This window comes from Schistocerca cancellata, chromosome 4 (genome assembly GCF_023864275.1).
Source record: "Schistocerca cancellata isolate TAMUIC-IGC-003103 chromosome 4, iqSchCanc2.1, whole genome shotgun sequence".
NCBI classification, from domain to species: Eukaryota; Metazoa; Arthropoda; class Insecta; order Orthoptera; family Acrididae; genus Schistocerca; species Schistocerca cancellata.
Window position 1 is genome coordinate 805,055,112 of NC_064629.1, and position 21,018 is coordinate 805,076,129.

General features: G+C 38.0%; 1 protein-coding gene across 3 annotated transcripts in view; it reads left to right on the forward strand.

Annotated features, from left to right (window-relative positions):
* LOC126184737 (filaggrin) overlaps positions 1 to 21,018 on the forward strand; it is a 351,145-nt gene that overhangs the window by 188,139 nt on the left and 141,988 nt on the right. For all 3 annotated transcript variants that reach the window (XM_049927274.1, XM_049927275.1, XM_049927277.1), the window contains exons 3-5: positions 5,670 to 5,808; positions 13,309 to 13,464; positions 15,723 to 15,944. In XM_049927274.1, coding sequence (XP_049783231.1) covers positions 5,670 to 5,808; positions 13,309 to 13,464; positions 15,723 to 15,944 — 517 coding nt within the window. The remainder of the gene's footprint in view (positions 1 to 5,669; positions 5,809 to 13,308; positions 13,465 to 15,722; positions 15,945 to 21,018) is intronic.

Consider the following 21,018-nt stretch of genomic DNA (forward strand, 5'->3'; position numbering starts at 1 on the left):
CAACATTTATTCTTACAGTATGCTGCAGTCATCCCCCCTGACTAACTATTCTTCCTCCCTACTCGTAAACCATGGGTGGTTCTTTGATGTGGACTGTGCTGCCATGGGTATTCTGATTTTGGTCGCTCCTTGGGAAAAAAACTTCTTTTGCCTCATGTCCTGAGAACAGCCGGAGGCTGAAAGGGGTGTGGAGGAAAGTTCCAGAAACCCACCCAGACATTTCCAAAATGGAACTGAAATCCCCCAAAAAAAGTAAGAAGAAAGAAGAAACTGAAGGGAAAGACTGCTCCAATAATCACAGCAACCCTGCATGTCCCCATCACCATATATAGAAATATACAAATTGACAACAGTCCCTGACAGAAGGTAATACTGGCTTACATTGAATATTCACATAAGTTATCACCATTTATTCTCATCCCCCCTTGCCCCTTAAATGCACACAACGATTAAAAAGTAGAACTGCATCAGCTACTTCTACCATCCCACTGAACTTGGAATACTTAATTGTACTCTACGCAGCAGTTGGTGTAGCCCCACAGGAAATCCAATTCACAGTGGACTAATCTTCTATTCTTAGACGTTGCAAAGCATATGACAAAAATCAAGTTGATATGGTACGGCATTGAGTGGAGTTAGCACATTGATCCACAAGATGAATTTTTATGAACAGGTTCCGCTCAGTACTTCATTGGAAGCAGTAACTGCATCTACATGAACACACATTGATCTTAGGCTCTGTAGAATTTATCTACCTCCAGGTGGGTCACACACCAGCTGATCACAGATTTGATCCTGCAACTACTTCCACTCCTATTCATTCTAGGGGATTTTAATGCCCACAGTTCTTTGTGAGGCAGTTCAGAATTCTCTCTGTGAGACAATATAGGCTTCTAGTACAGGTATTTTTTGGTTTCGTCTTTGTGTTTTAAACTCAGACCTCTCACTCCTTTTAGCCCAACATATGGTATGTTCTTGGCTATTGATCTATCACTGTGTAGCCCTTGCTTTCCTCTGTCCATTTGCTGGTAGTTGCGTAATGATTTATGAAACTGATCATTCCTGAACATTATTTTTTTGCTAGACTGATACCCATCAGAAAGCCCTTCATGCTGGAATTTAAAGACTGCTGAACAACATAGATCCACCATTTCATTAAACCTTCAATTTCCCTGTCATTGAGGAAGTGAAGTTATCCTCTGACATACTATTGCTGTGATATTACAAATGACAAAAGTGGCAGTCCCTCTCACTTCAGGGCCTTTCTACCAAACTCCTATGCCATGGTAGACCCATGAAATAGCTGCAGTCATTAAAAATCTCAGAATGGCACTTAATCAGTTTAAACATGTCTATTGAGGGATACCCTTATCACCTTGAAAGGCTCTGAACTTGGCCCACTATCTAATTAAAAAACACAAGAAGTAGTGTTTGGAAACACTTGTAACCACCACTGCATCCTCTTCTCAGTTATGGAACAAATTATGCTGTATTTACAGGCACCAGTTATCATATAGTGTCCTTGAGAGCTATCAGGATGGCACCAGTCAACCTGGCATCACCATCATTGCTGAACAAATAACAGTTGTTCTCTGTACAGGCTTCAGTATCAGAAAGTTACCCACCTGCCTTCAATCTCCATAGAAGACAGAAATTCTCAATCCTCAGAAGCATACAATGGCCCATACAATGAATAGGTACTCCTCAGTGCCTCGGCAGAATACATACATAATATTCTTGCACTTTTTAAATGCATCTGGCATGAACGTGAGTCCCCCACCCAATGGATGACTGTGTCACCCTGTTTGTTGTACAAATGTTTTGAACGTATGGTGAATGGATGACTTATATCAGGGATGGCCAAGATTTCAGCTTGCAGGTCATGCCTGGGCCCAAGTGCCAAAGTCCTGAGCCTCACATCACATTTCCCCCACTGCCACCCCACACTGTCTGGGCACGAGGAGGGGGGAGAGGGACAACAGCGTACATGCCACATTTAAATGGATGGCAGTTCAGTCGGAATGCATATGACTTGCTTTTATATTTCATATTTCCCAACAATATAGATCACAAACAAAGCAAGTTTTCAGTATTAATTATTTTTGGTGTGCTGAAGACATAATTTATCTGGTACAGACTGTTGGTATACAGACAGACACAGACAATTTCACAGAGTTTCACATTCAAGTTAATACACAATCGTGACTTATTTAGTTTTGTGATTGAAAAAAGGTCTTTCACAAAATATGTGTATTGAAATATTACGAAATAAATCTCGGGTGAACAGCCTAGTATGAGTGTGCATAGGACACAATATTTTGGCAATCGACCATGTTGCCATCATCACCTGATGATATTGTGTCCTATGCACACTCATACCAGTCTGTTCACCCGAGATTTATTTGGTCATAAAGTATGCGTGGAGAAATTGAAGAATCATATTGAAATATTGTAGCACTCCTACAATCTCATTATGGAGACTTGGAAAACCTACTTTAGAAAAGCAATATGGATTGTTTTAATGTAGAAATATTTGTAATTAAAACTGGAATTATATGTAAATTGAAGGTGGATCACTGCTGCCAGCTGCAGCAGGACATTAGGCAGAATCATCAGTGATGAGTGTAGAGCATTCAAATAAAAAAACTGGAATTACTTTGCAAGTCAATCAGTTACATCTACACAGGTACAGGGGTGCTTTCAATTGAAATGGTAAATGGTCTCAAAAACAGCTCGAAAACAGATGTAAGACTGACAGTGTCCTCAAAACCATGTAATTCTTGCATGGCTACAATGAAGTTATCAAATCTCGTGCTTTCCTTAATGCCAGTAGTCTTGGGGAACTGGATTGTCTTTGTCAGAGTTTTATTTTTAAATGCATCACCATCAAATCAGAAAGTAGTTACCTTGCAGTGTCTTACCATGGACAGTGTGCAGCCAAGTCCATTTGAAATGCGAAGTCTACAGTGCATTCTGGATATTCAAATTTTCGTTCCTGCACTCCTATTTCCTTCATAAATTACAAAACAATAACAAGATTTCGTTCCAGGCATGCCCCTTGATTTAACCAATGCACTTTGCAGTAATATATGAAGTCTCCGTACTCTTCATTCATTTCCATTAAAAACTGTTGCAAATGAAAATGGAATAATGGGCGTGACTTCATAAATTTTACTGTTCATGCAACCAGTTTCTTCAAGTGCTCCATGCCTGCAAATTCGGCACCAAGTGCTTTTCGATGTACAGAACAATGAATCCCATCTGTCAGTTGTTTTATTTTTTGCTCTTTCATTGTCATCTAAAAGTTTATATTCCTTCTGAGTGGTACTATAATGTCGTTTCATAGCAAATGAGCACTACCCATCACTTATGCGAATTGAGAATTCTCATCCGTCTCTTCTGTCATTCCCATTCATTTTAAAGGATTGTGACAGTAGATTGCTAAATTGCCTCTTTTGCTACAAATAGCCACTGGACCATTGATAGGCCGTGCCTTGGACTGCACATGTGAAGTCTTATCATGCTGTGTCCGGCCCTGATTTATATGGACTATCAAGGTTCGGAGACTTCTATCTAAATTTCACTGTAGGTTTTCTCTGGACTCATGGCCATGTCACACTCACAGGAAACTGGTGTTGCTGATCATTTGGACAAGGAGGGTATCAGAAAGAATGCCCTAGAATTGTAGATGTGAGCCCTTATGGAAGACCCTATCCTAACAACTTTTAGTGCCATGGAATTGCAGCCCATATATTCTTTCCATTTTTGTGGTCTGATTACCTATCACAGCCTTTTCCAGTCCATTTTATTTTACGGTCTCAGAAAGGTAATTGACTTTCTTTACCCTCATAATGCGGTCTATCTCTGTTTCAAGGAATTTCAGTGTATATTTGTCATTCAACATGAATTTAGTCTTTTTGAGATCCTCAGCCCCTGTTCTGCTGGTGACCTTTTCTGGGTGGCTGATGTGGATGTTCGCTTCCTTTGGGCTTTCTGAGAGTATCCCAGAGTTATTCACAAAGGGCAGGTTTTAATTCCTTCTGATTTCTTCCCTAAGAAGATCAGGCATATTACCACAAACTGAAACAGAAAAATATGTGACTTTTCTTAATAAGTGTTAAAATTGCTTATAACATGTGTTCAAAATAAAAATGTAAGATAAACATAAGAAAGCACATCCGTTACCCTACAATCTTTCTTTTCCTTTCCTTAACTAGTGTTCAAATTGTCAGCCCCCAGAAGAGTATATTCATGATATCACTGACCAGCACAAAATACAATAATACTTTTTTTGAAGAAAAAAGCTAATTTTGAGAGTTCTTTTCAACAGTAGTGTTTTCCCATGGTATCATTTCAAATTCTGAAATAGAGTTTATTTTCTCCATTTTACAGTAGATGTCAGGTAGCACAAGGTTCGCCATTCTCTTCCCCTTATTGTTTTATGTAAAATATATTTTACGATAAGAAGACCGAAACGTCCTTTCTGATAAAAAGTGCCTGTATGGGTAGATATGAAGCAGCCTGTGTATTCAGCCTTTTGCTAACTTAACATGCATCTGCTGTAACTTTGCAAGTTAAATTGCAACTAATCTGTGAATGGAATGAGCTTCCATTGAGCTATTGTCATGTGTACACATTTGAATTTTTGCTGCAAAAATACTTCCTCGTTTAGCAAGTGATGCACAGTCCACACAAGGCTGGTTGCTTTGCATACATACCACTTGTATGAAACCTTCTGTGCACAGCATTCAGTGATGATGTAATTTCATGTTGTTGTCTTCTGTAATAATAATAAAGTGTTGTGTGGCTTCCAGTCTGGTTTGAGTTTTGATTAGGGCTTTAGTGTCACTTTTGCCACTTATTTATTCAAACATAAACTTATTTGGCCTCATGTGGCAGAGCAGACTTTGTTTGACTCTGGGCCTGTACAGATTGTTTCCATCAGTTCCCAAACTTAGCTAGGAAACAATGCAGTGTGCGATAGCAGTATAGCATTGTAGTAGACATGGTGAACGCAGTGTTGATTCCAATGTGTTGCGTGCTGTGCATGACAGAGGAGAGGCTTGTTTCCCCTCACACCTATCTGCCAATGTATAGGGGGTAATAGTTTTATTATGCTCCCGGCACCCCCCACAATAAGTGTCCAGTTACATTATGGATATAGTAAATGGTACTAATAGATTTGATTAGTTGAAATTCACAGAGGAATCTCCTCCATATGACACTAGAATTTCTGCTCCATCTCTCTTAATGATTGTAGAACTTTTAATTGATAATTATGTATTTATTATCAAGACGGCTTGCTTTTGATTTTGGTACTTAACTATTTCTCTCCATCTGTCTGCCCTTTTGTTTGTATGGGGTGGTGGCATTCTGAATTTCCTGCTAAAGTGAATGCTCTGTATGTTTAATATGTTTTAAAATATTGCAGCATTGAGCTATCAGTAGCATCTTGAAACAGAGACCAAAAAGATGGTTTCTATAAATAAAGTGTGTGGGTTTGGCGGTGGTGAAATGATTAATGTCATAATATGTTAGCAGCCATATGTTAACACTTCAGTTTTGATACACTAATGGTGTACAAACATTATTTATCTATTATCTTGTTTTATTTGTCTCTGAATGTAAATATTAACCTCAACTTTGTCTGTGTTTTTCTTTCATTTTAGTAAAAAGACTGACAACAATCAATGGTGGGAGCTGTTTGATCAGAATACATCGAGGTTTTACTACTATAATGCAACTTCTCAAAAGACTGTGTGGCACAGGCCTCAGAACTGTGACATAATTCCTTTGGCAAAACTGCAGGTACGTTATTCAGAAAAAGTGTGGAAAATACTAGGGGATTTGATTTTTTGTTATAATTATAAAGAGCTTTAAATTAACTTGTCTTTGACAGATGTTACAGTAAAATGAAGTTATTTCAGCTGTAAGTCTGCTTCTTCAACAACAGAGGTTTTATTGAACACCAATTAAGTACAAATAAATTATAGAATGTAATAGATCCTGAGTCTTCTTGAATGAACAGAAGCAAAAGTTTCTAGAGAAGGATTTGTTTTGGCCCTTAAAGTACTCTCGATGTTTGTGCTGGAGAACACTACCAAGTTTGTCCAGCTGGAAAACATTTGGATACAAACCACTCTCTCGGTGTGTGGACACGCTGTCGGTTCACTCACATAAGGCACAACATGTGGTCAGATGGAAAGTGGAGACAGCACCCAGTAAGTGCAAATTAAACATTGACAGCATGGAGTAATGTAGTCTGAATCAGTGTCCAGAAAATAACGGAGTATCGCAAGGTTGTCGTAAATAAATCCACTGGAGAGCATGTGGTACACATCAGTGAACTGAGACAAGGGACACTGAGGTGGTCTATGATAGTCCTAAAATGTGGTACTGTTGTTTATCCACAGGACCTGGCATCAGTGGATGTATAGCTCTTTGCCCAGCCTAGCAACCTTGGTGGATGTGTGTGTAATTATATTGAAGGATCCATTGATATGTTGCGTGTGATTATTAGTTATTATGCACCTTTTGGCTGTTTGATTATTACCAATGGCCTAGACTGCAAATTCTGACAGTTCCAAAACTGAAGTCTTCAAATGCCAATTGAGACAGATGAACTGTAATATCTGCCCACAGTTGTGTTGTGTGTTCCATAAATATGCTGACTATAGTTTTATTATGTTTAGTTGTCAAAAGTGTTTCCATAACTTTATCCAGAATAACCTCTCTTTGATTTAATTCTGGGACTCAGTGTTCAAGTTATTAAGTAATTGAATTTTAAGAAATCATTTTTCATGATGAGCTTCAGCTGCTCATTCGAAACTAATCAAATGTCTTCTTGGCAACTCGAAACCAAATGTGGAGTGCTCATCTGCCATATAGTTTTAACGACAATGAAGGTTCATTTCTGCCCACACTACTTCAGACTAGGGAACATTCCCAGGTGTAAATAAATGACCTTACTTGGCAGGTATTTAGAGGGGTCAAAATAATGCTATACATAGTTTTCATTTTTGCTCAGTTTCACTTTTAAGGGACAGAAAGCACACTGAAAGGTAATTTAGCATATGAGGGTTAGAGGGAATGTCTTCAAAGCCATGAAATATATAAAAAAAAGTTTCAAATGTAAGTTGAAATGTATTTAATGATCTTGAAAACTGTGTAATCAGCTTTTGTAGTAATTCGAAATTTCGCACCACCTTGAATTAATTTTGCAAAATGAAAACTTTTGTTACAACACAAATTAAAGCAGCTTTCCTGCCACATTCTCCTAGTGTAATAAAGCTGGCTTATGAAATTGCATTTTTGGAAAACCAGTTGTACCCAATGTGCTGTTGGAGTAATATCAACGGAGTTAATTAAAATATAAAAACATTAATTATTATTATTATTCCAATTATTTGTTTTACTTACTTCTGTTTTATATTTTACATTGTTATTTTACATTTTAAATTCATGGTTTTTTTTAGTTTACTGTTTCATGTGCAAGAAAATAATAAATAACTCCTTATTATGGTACAAAATCATCACAGTAATGATAATCTGTAAAAAAAATACTTAAAACATAACCTTTTTTTTACGCCATGTGCATAAAATGACAAAGATTTCTTCATATAATACATGTGACGGGCAACACAATCTAAAACAAAATTCAGTATGATTCTCAAATTGTGGTTGGCAATCCTCTAAATATTCTGATTTGTGGTAGACACATTTCAGTACATCGGAGAACCTCAGCAAAGCAAATTGATTGTATATTAGTGACTGCAGGTTGATTATATTGTTCAAGTGGAGATTGACATCATAATCATTCAGCAGAACTAGCTCTGAAAATCTTGTCACAAACTTCTTCCAACACTGAAAGCCATTTATGTCCAGTGGCTGTACTTAGCCCATCGAGCGTTTTAGGATCACCAGATGAAAAAGTTCCTTGTCCTCAGGTACAATGCTCAAAATGGCTCTTTCACACAGGCAACGGCAAGAATCTAACAAAATACAAATTTTTGCCCTGCACTGGGAAAGAAACCTTCTGTCAAATATCTTTTGACGAGGTCAGATGTTAGTTTATGGTATGTTGATACCTTCACAAGAACATTTGGGCTTCAAAAAGAGATTCTCGAATTCTTGGTCAAAACATTCCATTAGTTTCTTTCAAAACTGTGAGAAGAGGGAGGGGGGGGGGGTGAGTGTTACAAATCGGGCACTACAATTTGCTGCTGAATATTGTTTTATATTGTGTTGCCTATCGTGTGTATTACTGAAGAAATTTCACTCATTTTTATGTGCAGTGTGTAAAAAACCTTATGCTTTAAGCATTTTTTAATAGATTATCATTATTGTGAATATTTTGTATCATAATAATGAGTTACTTATGGGAACAGTAAACTAAACTAAAAAATGAATTTAAAACATAAAATAACAATTTAAACTATTAAAAAATAAGTAAAACAAATAATTAGAATAATAATGAATATTTGCATATGCATGAAAAAAAGTTATGTCATTTTATTAACTTTTTAGCTTCAGCTTCAACTGAAAAAAATTTGTTTTACGTTAATACTCATAATACCAGTGCTATTCACAAATGGTGCTCTGAAACAAGAAATGTTTGTTGGCAGAATTGTACTGACAAGGCATTGTATGCATAATCCTACTATTGTTTCTTATTGTCTTTTAGGATATTCTTTTTTTATTTCAGAGGACCACTGCAGCACTATCAATGTGATAATGAAATGTGCTATTACCTTATGTAAATAATGACTAAATTTGTTCACAATTATAATAATGACAAATAATATTTCTATGTAAGATTTTAATTACAAATTACTTTTGAAGGACGTTTTATGATAACAGCATATCACATCCACAGTTCAGTAGTGGGGAGATGTTACAAATAATTTTATACTTTCTTAGAGATATCGAGAGGTGTTAAATGTCAGTTCCAACAAATGAAAAATGGAATTTCAGCCAGTTAGTCAGTATTATTCAAGTATGTGACTTTCTCCATGTTCGACATGTCAAATAGATTTTTAACAGGCTATTAACCAAATGTACCACACAAATGGGGTTTTTTCTCAGAATACTAGTAATACTTAACAAGTTGATCATGGATTTTGCTTCAGACTGTATATAAACTTTATGAACTCTTGTGACTCTTCAGACTTTCCTAACTGCTCAGTTGAATATATGAAGCTCAGATTACATTGTGTAAATTCCACATTTCTCAGAAGCAACTGGTCGACATGATCATGTAGTTGCTGCTGGTTACAACTGGCTATTAGTTACTGCTAATAGTCACCAGCAGTAACCAAGTGATGGTGCCGAGCACTCATCTTGATGAAATGTTGTGGTATTTACAGAATGTGATCTGGTGTCAGAGAGCTATATCTTCCTTCTTCGTGAAGTGATTTTCCTTTATTTTTTGGAAATACCACTTATATACCTTAAAGAGTATTTCACATGTTAACATACTTAGGAGAAATTTGATACAGTAACTCCTAACTGTTGACTTAAAGGAAACCTGTGTTTGGTCATATATATGTGTATTAAGCTGTGGTCTAAGGCATATTTCTCTGCCTAACATTTCGTTTTCAACCCTGGAGACATCATCAGAGGCTATAACAAACCATAAAGCAGTTTTAGCTTTAAGCAAGCTCAGCAAGCCAAAATGTTTATACATATCCAGGCAACACACTGTTTGTGAAGTCATCAGACCACTGCCTAAAATTGCGGAGTCACACTGACATGTTATGAAGCTTTATTTATTACTAAGGCCCACAGCACATCAGTCTTCAATCCTTCTTCTTTTCTGTATATGCAGTTCAGCTTTCTTTGAGATTGTAACTGTGCTTTGAGTCATAACCTCTGATGATTTCTCCAACATTGAAATATGAAATATTAGGCAGAGAAATATGCCTTGGACCACAGCAATGCACATAAAGCAGATATCACCAAAAATGCAAATACTGGCTCTGAAAGCCTGCAATGTGTGATAAAAAGAGAAACCACTTGCTTGGAAACTTTAGAAACCAATTTGCATGAGAAAAGAAATTGTGCAGTTAATTTCAGTATTCTGATAATGTTAGTTATGTTTTCAGTCAGAGCCTTCTTTGTATAAATTCATTAGATTTAAAAGAAGGTGGAGGAGGAGGAGAGGAGGTGGTAGTGGTGGTGGTGGTGGTGTATAATACTTGAAACATACAGAGTGTATCATAATCATCATCATCATTTATCATCATCATCATTTAAGACTGATTATGCCTTTCAGCGTTCAGTCTGGAGCATAGTCCCCCTTATAAAATTGCTCCATGATCCCCTATTCAGAGCTAACATTGGTGCCTCTTCTGATGTTAAGCCTATTACTTCAAAATCATTCTTAACCGAATCCAGGTACCTTCTCCTTGGTCTACCCCGACTCCTCCTACCCTCTACTGCTGAACCCATGAGTCTCTTGGGTAACCTTGCTTCTCCCATGCGTGTAACATGACCCCACCATCTAAGCCTGTTCGCCCCGACTGCTACATCTATAGAGTTCATTCCCAGTTTTTCTTTGATTTCCTCATTGTGGACACCCTCCTGCCATTGTTCCCATCTACTAGTACCTGCAATCATCCTAACTACTTTCATATCCGTAACCTCAACCTTGTTGATAAGGTAACCTGAATCCACCCAGCTTTCGCTCCCATACAACAAAGTTGGTCGAAAGATTGAACGGTGCACAGATAACTTAGTCTTGGTACTGACTTCCTTCTTGCAGAAGAGAGTAGATCGTAGCTGAGCGCTCACTGCATTAGCTTTGCTACACTTCGCTTCCAGTTCTTTCACTATGTTGCCATCCTGTGAGAATATGCATCCTAAGTACTTGAAACCGTCCACCTGTTCTAACTTTGTTCCTCCTATTTGGCACTCAATCCGTTTATATCTCTTTCCCACTGACATTACTTTTGTTTTGGAGATGCTAATCTTCATACCATAGTCCTTACATTTCTGATCTAGCTCTGAGATATTACTTTGCAAACTTTCAATAGAATCTGCCATCACAACTAAGTCATTCACATATGCGAGACTGCTTATTTTGTGTTCACCTATCTTAATCTCACCCAGCCAGTCTATTGTTTTCAACATATGATCCATAAATAATATGAACAACAGTGGAGACAGGTTGCAGCCTTGTCTTACCCCTGAAACTACTCTGAACCATGGACTCAATTTACCGTCAACTCTAACTGCTGCCTGACTGTCTATGTAAAGACCTTTAATTGCTTGCAAAAGTTTGCCTCCTATTCCATAATCACGTAGAACAGACAATAACTTCCTCCTAGGAACCCGGTCATATGCCTTTTCGAGATCTATAAAACATAGATACAATTCCCTGTTCCACTCATAACACTTCTCCATTATTTGCCGTAAGCTAAAGATCAGGTCCTGACAACCTCTGAGAGGCCTAAACCCACACTGATTTTCATCCAATTTGTCCTCAACTAATACTCGCACTTTCCTTTCAATAATACCTGAGAAGATTTTACCCACAACGCTGATCAAAGAGATACCTCTGTAGTTGTTACAATCTTTTCTGTTTCCATGTTTAAAGATTGGTGTGATTACTGCTTTCTTCCAGTCTGATGGAACCTGTCCCGACTCCCACGCCATTTCAGTTATCCTGTGTAGCCATTTAAAACCTGACATTCCACTGTATTTGATGAGTTCCGACTTAATTTCATCCACCCCAGCCGCTTTATTGCACTGCAATCTATTGACCATTTTTTCCACTTCCTCAAATGTGATCCTATTTCCATCATTATTCCTGTCCCATTGTACATCGAAATCTGAAACATTGCTGATCGTATTTTCACCTACATTGAGCAACTCTTCAAAATGTTCCCTCCATCTGCCCAAGGCATCAACAGGATTCACCAGCAGTTTTCCTGACGTGTCCAAAATACTTGTCATTTCCTTCTTACCTCCCTTTCAAAGACTGCTAATTACACTCCAGAATGGTTTTCCAGCAGCTTGACCCAAGGTCTCCAACCTGTTTCCAAAGTCTTCCCAAGATTTCTTCTTCAAAAACTTGCATGGCTGAATGTATACTAAAATAGAAGCAAAAATATTCCAGTGAACTGCTTGCAAATTAGCTGGGAATGTCTGGTTACTCTGTTGTCCATGGTTGGGAAATATTTTACATGCCATATTCGGCCACTGGGAAACTTTGCTGCGCCTCCAAGTGTACCTGACCACATTTCTCTGGATTTTTCTATATGGGGTCTCAGAAGTAACACTCCCATTGATACAATTGAAGAATTGAAGTAGTGAATTGTACAATCATGTCAACATTTATGAGCTGTTCTGAGGAGGGGGTTTGAAAGGCACTGCAATATTACATCCAAATGCCAAGATTACATGTGAAACACTTCTGTTACTATGTAAGAGTGTATGGTAAACAGTAGCACACTGAAGCAGTATTGTGATTTGTGTTGAGGTAGGCCATGCATGAAGTTTGAGTCAAATTACAAGAGGCCGTAAGTGAAAAGTTTGCGTTTAAAATACATTTGTCCTGAAGAGGACAATATTTCATACTAAAGTCAGTGGCAGCTGATAACCACACATTCACAGTTATTTCGCAAGTGGCTTGTATGTGGATCCAAGTATGCGAGAACATTTTTGCTTATATCAACATATATTTTCACCTGTATCAGTTTTCACTATTATGTCAACCATCCTGTATGGGTAAGCTTAGTATGTATTGAACTTTATTGTTGATCCGCAACTGTTTGTGTTGCTTTAAGTGGATGCATTTAATCCCTATACAAAGAGATTACACAGTTCCCATTTACAGCCTGACTTCTTCTTTACTATAATACCTGTGTTTATTGAAAATGGGTCTTTCATTTACTTAACTTAATAATTCAGAATAAATTTTTCATTCTACAGCAGAGTTTGAACTATTATGAAACTTCCTGAAAGGTTAAAACTGTGTGAGATGGTGATCTGAACTCCTACTCAAAACTCAGGGTCCTGCTTCGGACCATGGTATGGTCCACAGTTTCTATAATGCCTCTGATCATGAGATATTTTGAATCTTGATCTGGCACCAATTTTTGTGGCATGATATGTTGACAAATTACTTAGAAAGTGCTGTCATGCACAGGACCATAACAATGCACATTGTTAGATATTAAACTAAATGTAGTTGTAGAATGACTTACCTTTGAGACTGTTCTGATAAGCAAAATAACTTATTAGTTAAGGTGACATTATCCTGAGAAGATTTTTCGGAGTCACTAACAGAAGGCTTTTTAACTCCAGACTCTTAAACAAAACACTGAGCCTCTTCCTGAAGATCAAGCAGCACAAGAGGAACCAAAGAAGAAAGAGTCTGTAGCCACCCAAACACCAGGCCGTACAGTAAGGAGCTCAAAGTCTTCACACGATTCAGCAGGGACGGCTGCTCCAACCCATCAGGTAATTTTAAATTGTATTTGCACTGTGTAACATCTTGTTGCTCATGTTGATTTAGATGGAGCAATACAGGACCTCACATAAAATTTCACAAAAATTGTATTGTTTACCTTGTCAAATTACAATGTTGATAACAATTCTGTGATAAATTGTGAGTGCAGGTGCTAGATCATGAAAATTGTTGAGCCCAAGTATCCAATGAAAAACACCTAACAGTTCTGGAAATTATCATTGGTGTTGGCACCCCTTTAATATTGCAAGTTATGAGAAAATGTTGAGCACCAAACAAATGTCATTTCTGGCAGCTTTGAAGTTTGATCACATTTCTGCACAATGACTCATCAGAGCATTAGAGATTACGTAGTATGCTGCCAGTATGAGAAATTAACTGCATCTGGTCTTGTAGGATGCTTCGCATTTAGTTTGTTGCAAATATTGTAGGCAGCTGGGAGTATGCAGGAACTAGTCTATGTGTAGTGATTACAGCACTAGAGTCTTTTCAGGAGAGGGAGGTTTCAGATCCTTTTCTTTCCATTCTGATTTATGTCTTAATGGTCCTCCTGAATTGCTTCATTTGAATACTGGGTTGTTTCTTTTGAAGGAACACAGCTGATTTCATTATCGAATCCAGCTCTGACTGAAATAGTGATTTGTCTCTAATAATCTTAACGAGCAAGGTGGCGCAGTGGTTAGCACATTAGACTCGCATTCGGGAGGACGACGGTTCAAACTCATGTCCAGCCGTCCTGATTCAGGTTTTCTGTGATTGCCCTAAATTGCTTCAGGCAAATGCCGGGATGGTTCCATTGCAAGGGCATGGCCAATTTCCTTCCCCATCCTTCCCTAATCTGACCTTGTACTCCATCTCTAATGACATTGTTGTTGACAGGACGTTGAACACTAATCTCCTCCTCCTCTGTAGTAATCTTCATGTTGACCGAACACAAAGTCACAATCATCATTTCTTTGTGTGCAAGTAGCTTTGATATGATACTGTGACATCCAAAAATGTGAGTGGGGCAAGTGTATGCTTCAATAGAGGGAGAAAAAGTATAATTAAAACCTCAAAGGTTTCTGCCTATGGGACCATACAGCAAAGCCATCTTCTGTTTACATTTAGAGAGCGGATTCAGTTAAAATGGTTTTTTCTTTTAAGCCATCTGATGTTTTAAATTAATTTGGAAATAGTTTGTAACTTCATTGATCCTAGTAATTCATTGAGTGGTGCTCTCATGGTCATGAACACTACGTAGAAACTTGTCATGGGGTCACTGCTGTCAACTGAATTTTTTTACTGTTGCCTTATAAACATCCTAAAGTTTGTATCTGTGCGTAGATGCCGTACATTAGAGTTCGTGATGGTCAAGGGGTTAGCAGTCGAGCTTCATAAGACAAACGTATATGAGGCAACAGTTCAACTCCTGCTCAAACCTTCATTTTTGTAGTACAAGTGTAAATTCTGTGATATTCAAAAAATTTACACCTACACTATTTATTCTTGCTACATTAGAAACGTCTGACTGCCACACATGTTAACTGCCAAATGGGGCCTGCCTCTGTATCTGCAGCTCGAAGCACCGAAGTCCAAAGTAGTTCCAGGTACTTTACCAGATTGCATGTATAAGGGACTTCGCAAATCACAACGTGCCTACATTTTCAGGGAAACTCTATGCGTTTCTTAATTTACTTGACAATAGTTATAAATATATTTGTGCTAGTAATTAAATTTGATTAAAAATAGTAAGTAGTCAAATAACATGACATTCACTAAAACTTCATGCAAATACATGTAGTTTTTATTAATTATATTACCTCTCAAATGTCATAAAAATTGAATAATATGGCCAGTGATGAAAAAAATATAGATTGAGAATTAAGTCTTGAATAGTGGGAGACGGACCGTCACCTCATACACGTTCGTATTACAAAGCTCGAACATTAACCACTTGACCCCAATGAACTATAACATCCAGCACCTGCACACACACATCCATTACATAATAGACACATAAAACTTCTGTTGCGATTTTCACAGAATTGCCAGAGTAGTGCACCTTACTACTTGCACGTTATGTTGTTTTAACGGCCTACTAAAGGTGTACAAAGTTTGTTGAAGTAAATCTGTGATCCCAATGTCGTGGCCTCCCCTTTTCAGTTCAATTTCACATACGTATTTCAACTAGATCTTTTTCAAATATCCTCTCTAAGTAATTGGCATATGTTTCATTTCATTGAATGCTTTCATTTTAATTTGTTTGCAGCATGACAAGACTGAAACCATAAGAAATTCAAGGTTAGCAGCTACTGGTAGTGGTAAGATATCTGTTAGTTCCGAGACACAGACATCTCCTTCAGGATCTCCGAGATCTGGACGACACTCTCACCATCATCGCCACCACCACAGGCACCATCAGACGAGTAGGCCAGTTGAAGATGTCGGACATCGATCTACTGCGTGGTACACACGAACAGCTCATTCTCAGGTACGTCTAATCGTGGAAATAGTTGCATTTGAAAATGGAACTAATGGTAGTGTTATGAAACGAAAATTTGTAGCATCAAAGTTGCTGCTGTTCCTATTATGTAAGCAAAGAAAAATGTTACAAACTCAGTGCAAAGAAATCCATATTTTTTAATGTGTTACGATAAATCAACTGAGATTGTTTTTCTATCTGAATGCATGGTTTTATGGTGATATGTAATGATGAAATTCTCTCAAGCTTCCAGCCATGTCAAGTGGTTTAAAATCCATTTTAAACTACTTGATGTGGCTGGAATCTCAAGAGAATTTTATCATTCTTTTTATCATTTGGTTATATAATTTGTTCATATTTATATTCTAATTATAGTTAGTGTCATGCCAAATAATTAAATTAAAATATTTGTGTGCAGAACATGTGAATTAGTGTACAATTAAAAGCCAATCAGTAGCAGTTTAATCTACACGTGATGGGTAGCTTTTGTTGGTGGAACTCAATTTGTGGACAAAATTTTACTTCATCATTGTTTCATAAACAGGATTTTCTTATATGCAACAAACATAAATTACCCTAAAATCCTCAAAAGTTTGCCTTAATATGATAATGCTGCACATATGCACATCCAAATGAAATAGAAATACCATATGCACGATCAAATGAAATAGAAATAACATACACAATTAACTTTACAAAATTGCATGTTACCAAGGAAATCCTTAATAAACAGACTAACAACAGATGGGAAATAATACACCCACCAGAGTAGTTACAGGTTGACCTGCTGCAATGAGTACCATCTGTATGTATCTTTTCTCAGTATATCTGCTATGAACTAGATCAGCTAACATTTTTGTGTGATATCAGTTATATTTTACAGTATCTTTTTTTATTTGGTACTTTTTCATCTCCGAATAATTAATCAGCAATCTAGTTAATGTTTCTCACCTGTGATACAGATTAAGCTTCTGTTCGTTGTGTTTCCCCTTATTTAGAAATTTGTTGTTTAAACCCCTCTTCTGTCCAAAAATTCAATGTCAAATCCCAATGCATTATCCCCACTTTTAAACATGTTTTGTCTGATTTTACTTTTCAGTTTTACTGAGAAGTGTAGTCTTGCTCTGAAAAAATTAGAACAAAAGGAAAATTAATTATGAAATTAAGTGACTTGGTGGAAAGATAGGGTCAGACATGAGGAGAAAGGGAGTTGCAGAGTAAGGAGGTGGTAGGTAACAGTTGCAATTAGTTTGAGTTAATGCCCAGGCTAGTGAGTCTGAACCAAGCACATGCCAAGAGTGAAAAATTGAAACATTGTGCAATAAGTCATAGTGTACTTCGAATGTTTTGCAACAGGATATTTAGTATTATAGATGTGTAAACATCGTTGTCCATTCATCCTTGCTGAAAGCTAAGTGGTGATAATGTTAACAGAATAGTTGCACTTCAGCTGATACAACATGTGTTGTTTCACATGTGGCTTTTTCTTTAAAGGTGTAGGTGTTGCCAGTGCTAAGGCTGGAATAAGTAATTGCAGAAGATTGCATAGGTGTAATTTTTGCAATGGAGGGTATCATAATGATGAGACCTTTGTGGTGAAGAAATCGATTGGAGAGACACTGTTGAACTACAAAAAATGTATGCACTTGTATACTTCCAGGCTTCTGGTCCTGCATTGATACACTTACGTTACGAGAGTCTACTGCAAGAGGACTTGCTGCCCTCCTCTTACTTCAACTCAAATAATACACCACAAGATATTTGATACAAGAACTACATTCATTATTTCAGATGGCAATATACAATACATTCCACTAACTGCAGAGTTTGTCAGGCTCAGCTGCTCGGAGTGGCCGCACGGTTTGAGGCGCCATGTCATGGACTGCACGGCCCTTTCCGCCGGAGGTTCGAGTCCTCCCTTGGGCATGGGTGTGTGTGTGTTGTTCTTGGTGTAAGTTAGTTTAAGTAGTGTGTAAGTCTAGGGACCAATGACCTCAGCAGTTTGGTCTCTTAGCGATGTCCATTTGCTGCATTGCTGCAGCTGTTTTAGGTACTCAGTGGACTACTTCCAAGAACTGACACAGCGGTTGTACATGTTGTCGCCTGCACCATTTGTGGATTGTAATTTCATGGGTAGAGAGTTTAGGATGGATCATAAGGGCTGCATCTTTAAATCTCACATGCTGTAGTTGTCAAGAGAGTTGTTGTGATTCACCAAACTGGTCTACAAACCTCCAGTTTCCATCAATAGCTGTATGTTGCTGAATGAATGTGTACTTCACCTTTCTTGGATACAACCTTGTGTGGAGTTGAAAGACTTCTACCTGACAAAACCCAATATTGTGTCAATCAGTGTTTGATGACTTGATTTTTCCAGTCTTTCCTTGCCTAGGATGCTGAAGAAAACATCTGCCCCCAAAATAATATGTATTCTGGCTGGTTTGTATTAATCTTGATCAGCAAGTGCCGAACAAATGGAATGTTTCGAGCTCATTTCGTCTATGTACCGAGATGGAAATTCATTGGTGAAGTTGTCCAAAATACCTTAAGTGGTTATAATACGAGACTATCAAGCTAGGAAGATACATCAATGTTCACAAGCATGGAATACAGAAGTGGCAAAGCTACTGTTTGTACTATTCACAGACAATGACCATTCGCTGAGTTACAGCTTTAGTTTGTTGGCTAAGCCATTAAACTTAAAAAGGCAGTTGGACTGGCACTCTCTAGTAGCACCCTACAAGACTGCAGATATGACAGCTGCCATTCAGTCTCCTTTTAGTAGCCTGATCAAACACAGTGCACCTTCTAGAGTCACCACTCTGGCTACACTTTGTGTCATAGACTTATGGAGCAACATGCTGCGATTTGCATTACATACCTCTCAAGTACAAGCCTTGCACATGCTAGCAGAATACCCAGGCCAGATGCACAAAAAACACAGCATTTATTTTTTGTAGCAGATGCCCATCGATCATTGATACTCAGTGGTTGAAACCCATTGTATTTGGTGAGTGCATGAGGTTCGTTACAAAATTTGCAATTTCCTTTTTTTTTTAAATATATATTGGCATAAGCCACAGGTGCCTTCCTCTCAAGTTTCATTTGGCTTATGGAACTGGAATTGCCTTGCAAATCTTCTCAGGGGCTGTTCCTAAAGCTAACCAACTCGAAAGCTTTCATCTTGTCTCCAAAAAATTCACCAGTTGGTTTAGAGTGGTGAATGTACTCAGATTTTAACCTCCCACATATGATAATCTGTGGCTTGCAAACCAGGCAGAATTGCTTCCAAAAGAATCACTTCATGAAATGAGACATCAGGCTAAAGGGCCCCTAAAGCTTCAAACAGCTACATACCTGATAAAATAGGTGATTGTAATTGTTCACCATGCAATGACTGACTGTAAATAAGACCAACAAAGCTTTTGCATCCCTGGCTGCAGTTATTTTGGGATTGTCATATCTCTGCATGATAAGCCCTGAAGCAATCAATAGGTTTTCTGATGTAACAGATAAAGGTCTCAAAAGAACCTTTGCTTCACCTCATAAAGTACAAGTAAGATAGCAAAATTTCCCAAGTCATCATTGCTAAAACCGCATACAACAATAGAGTAGAGTAACAGGAGAAGGCAGGCAAGAAGGCTATCAGTTGAGTTATATTTCATAATTAAACTAAAAAAATGCATCCCTGTTGGACAATCACTTAAGGCAGTCACCTTCAAAGGTTGATAAGTTAATACACAGTAACTTCAAAGACTTGACACGGCATGACCAATTCAATAGTTCCATTGTTTGTGATAGGTTAGCTTTCCTCTTTATTAAACCCTTTATAGTAGTGTCAATGAAATCCCAGAAATCCTCGAATTATGCCCTATCCTTATTATGATCCATAGATTCATCTTCAATTTCCAGCAAGGCTGGAGCCAACTCAAAATCAGTCTGAATCCATGTTAATTTATTTAATTTTGGTTCTAGTATTTCTGTGCTAGAACTGTCTACTGTCTACCTGTGCATATAAGAGCAGCCTTTGCAACACTTCTCGGTTCAGCCACTCTTGTTCTCCCTCAAGAGTTCATTTTGGAAATGGATAGATGGTAGCAGGAAGCCAACAGTTGCACTAATTTCCCAAGCATCTTAGTCAGTCCTAGATGTATTGAGTCATTTAGAAACTAATTTAGTGATTTACTTCTCAAAGAACACCATCTTGCCATAGATATCATTATATGTAGTCACTCCTTGAATTGAGGTTCATTATATCCACTGTTCTTCCACAGAACTCCAGGTAGTCTACTCCTCTCGCACCCTCCCCCAGCTATAACCTATAAGTATGAATGCTTAGAGTCAGAGTGGCTATAGTGTAACACAAAATATGCTTAACATTATACTCATTATCAGTTTAACAATATGAGTAGTCTTGATTCTACCTCTTAATCAAAGTAACACTGAACATTACAGATGGTAACTTGCATTTGGAAATGTACTCAGTTTCTGCCACCCACACTGCATTTACTTCCGTTCATCTGTCCTGTTGTTGGGGACTACTTTCTCCCCTCTCCCCTCCCTCACCTTCCTGGCTGTTTCACACAGAGAGGTGGGCATCAATTTTCTTTTTTTTCTCCATTGGTTGACATTTTTGTCCATTTTGATGCCCTTAATAATTGGTTCATCTGACTACAAGAAAACACAGATAATAACAAACTCAAGACATTATTACTGCAAGTATTTGATACAGAAAAAAACCAGTTTCCATGGAGTGGCTGTCCTAGTAGTTCTAGTCATGTTGGCTAAAGTAAACATCGGAAAACATGCGAGGCTGGCTGGGCCTGACTCAACAAACCATCGGCCGGCTGGGAGAGTGCATTATAGTGAGGCTATGCCCACATCTGAGGGGGGGGGGGGGGGGGGGGCTCTGCTGGTGCTGGCATCTTGTTGCAACTTCTGTGGCTTGCTGTACAGCTGGATGCCTGGATCACGGTTGTGGAATCTTATGTGGGTCAGTACACCCCTCCCTCTTTGGGGGTGGAGCATTGCTGATTCCCTGGGCCAGGAGTGAATGACCGTGATTTGGAGGTGGCGTCTACAT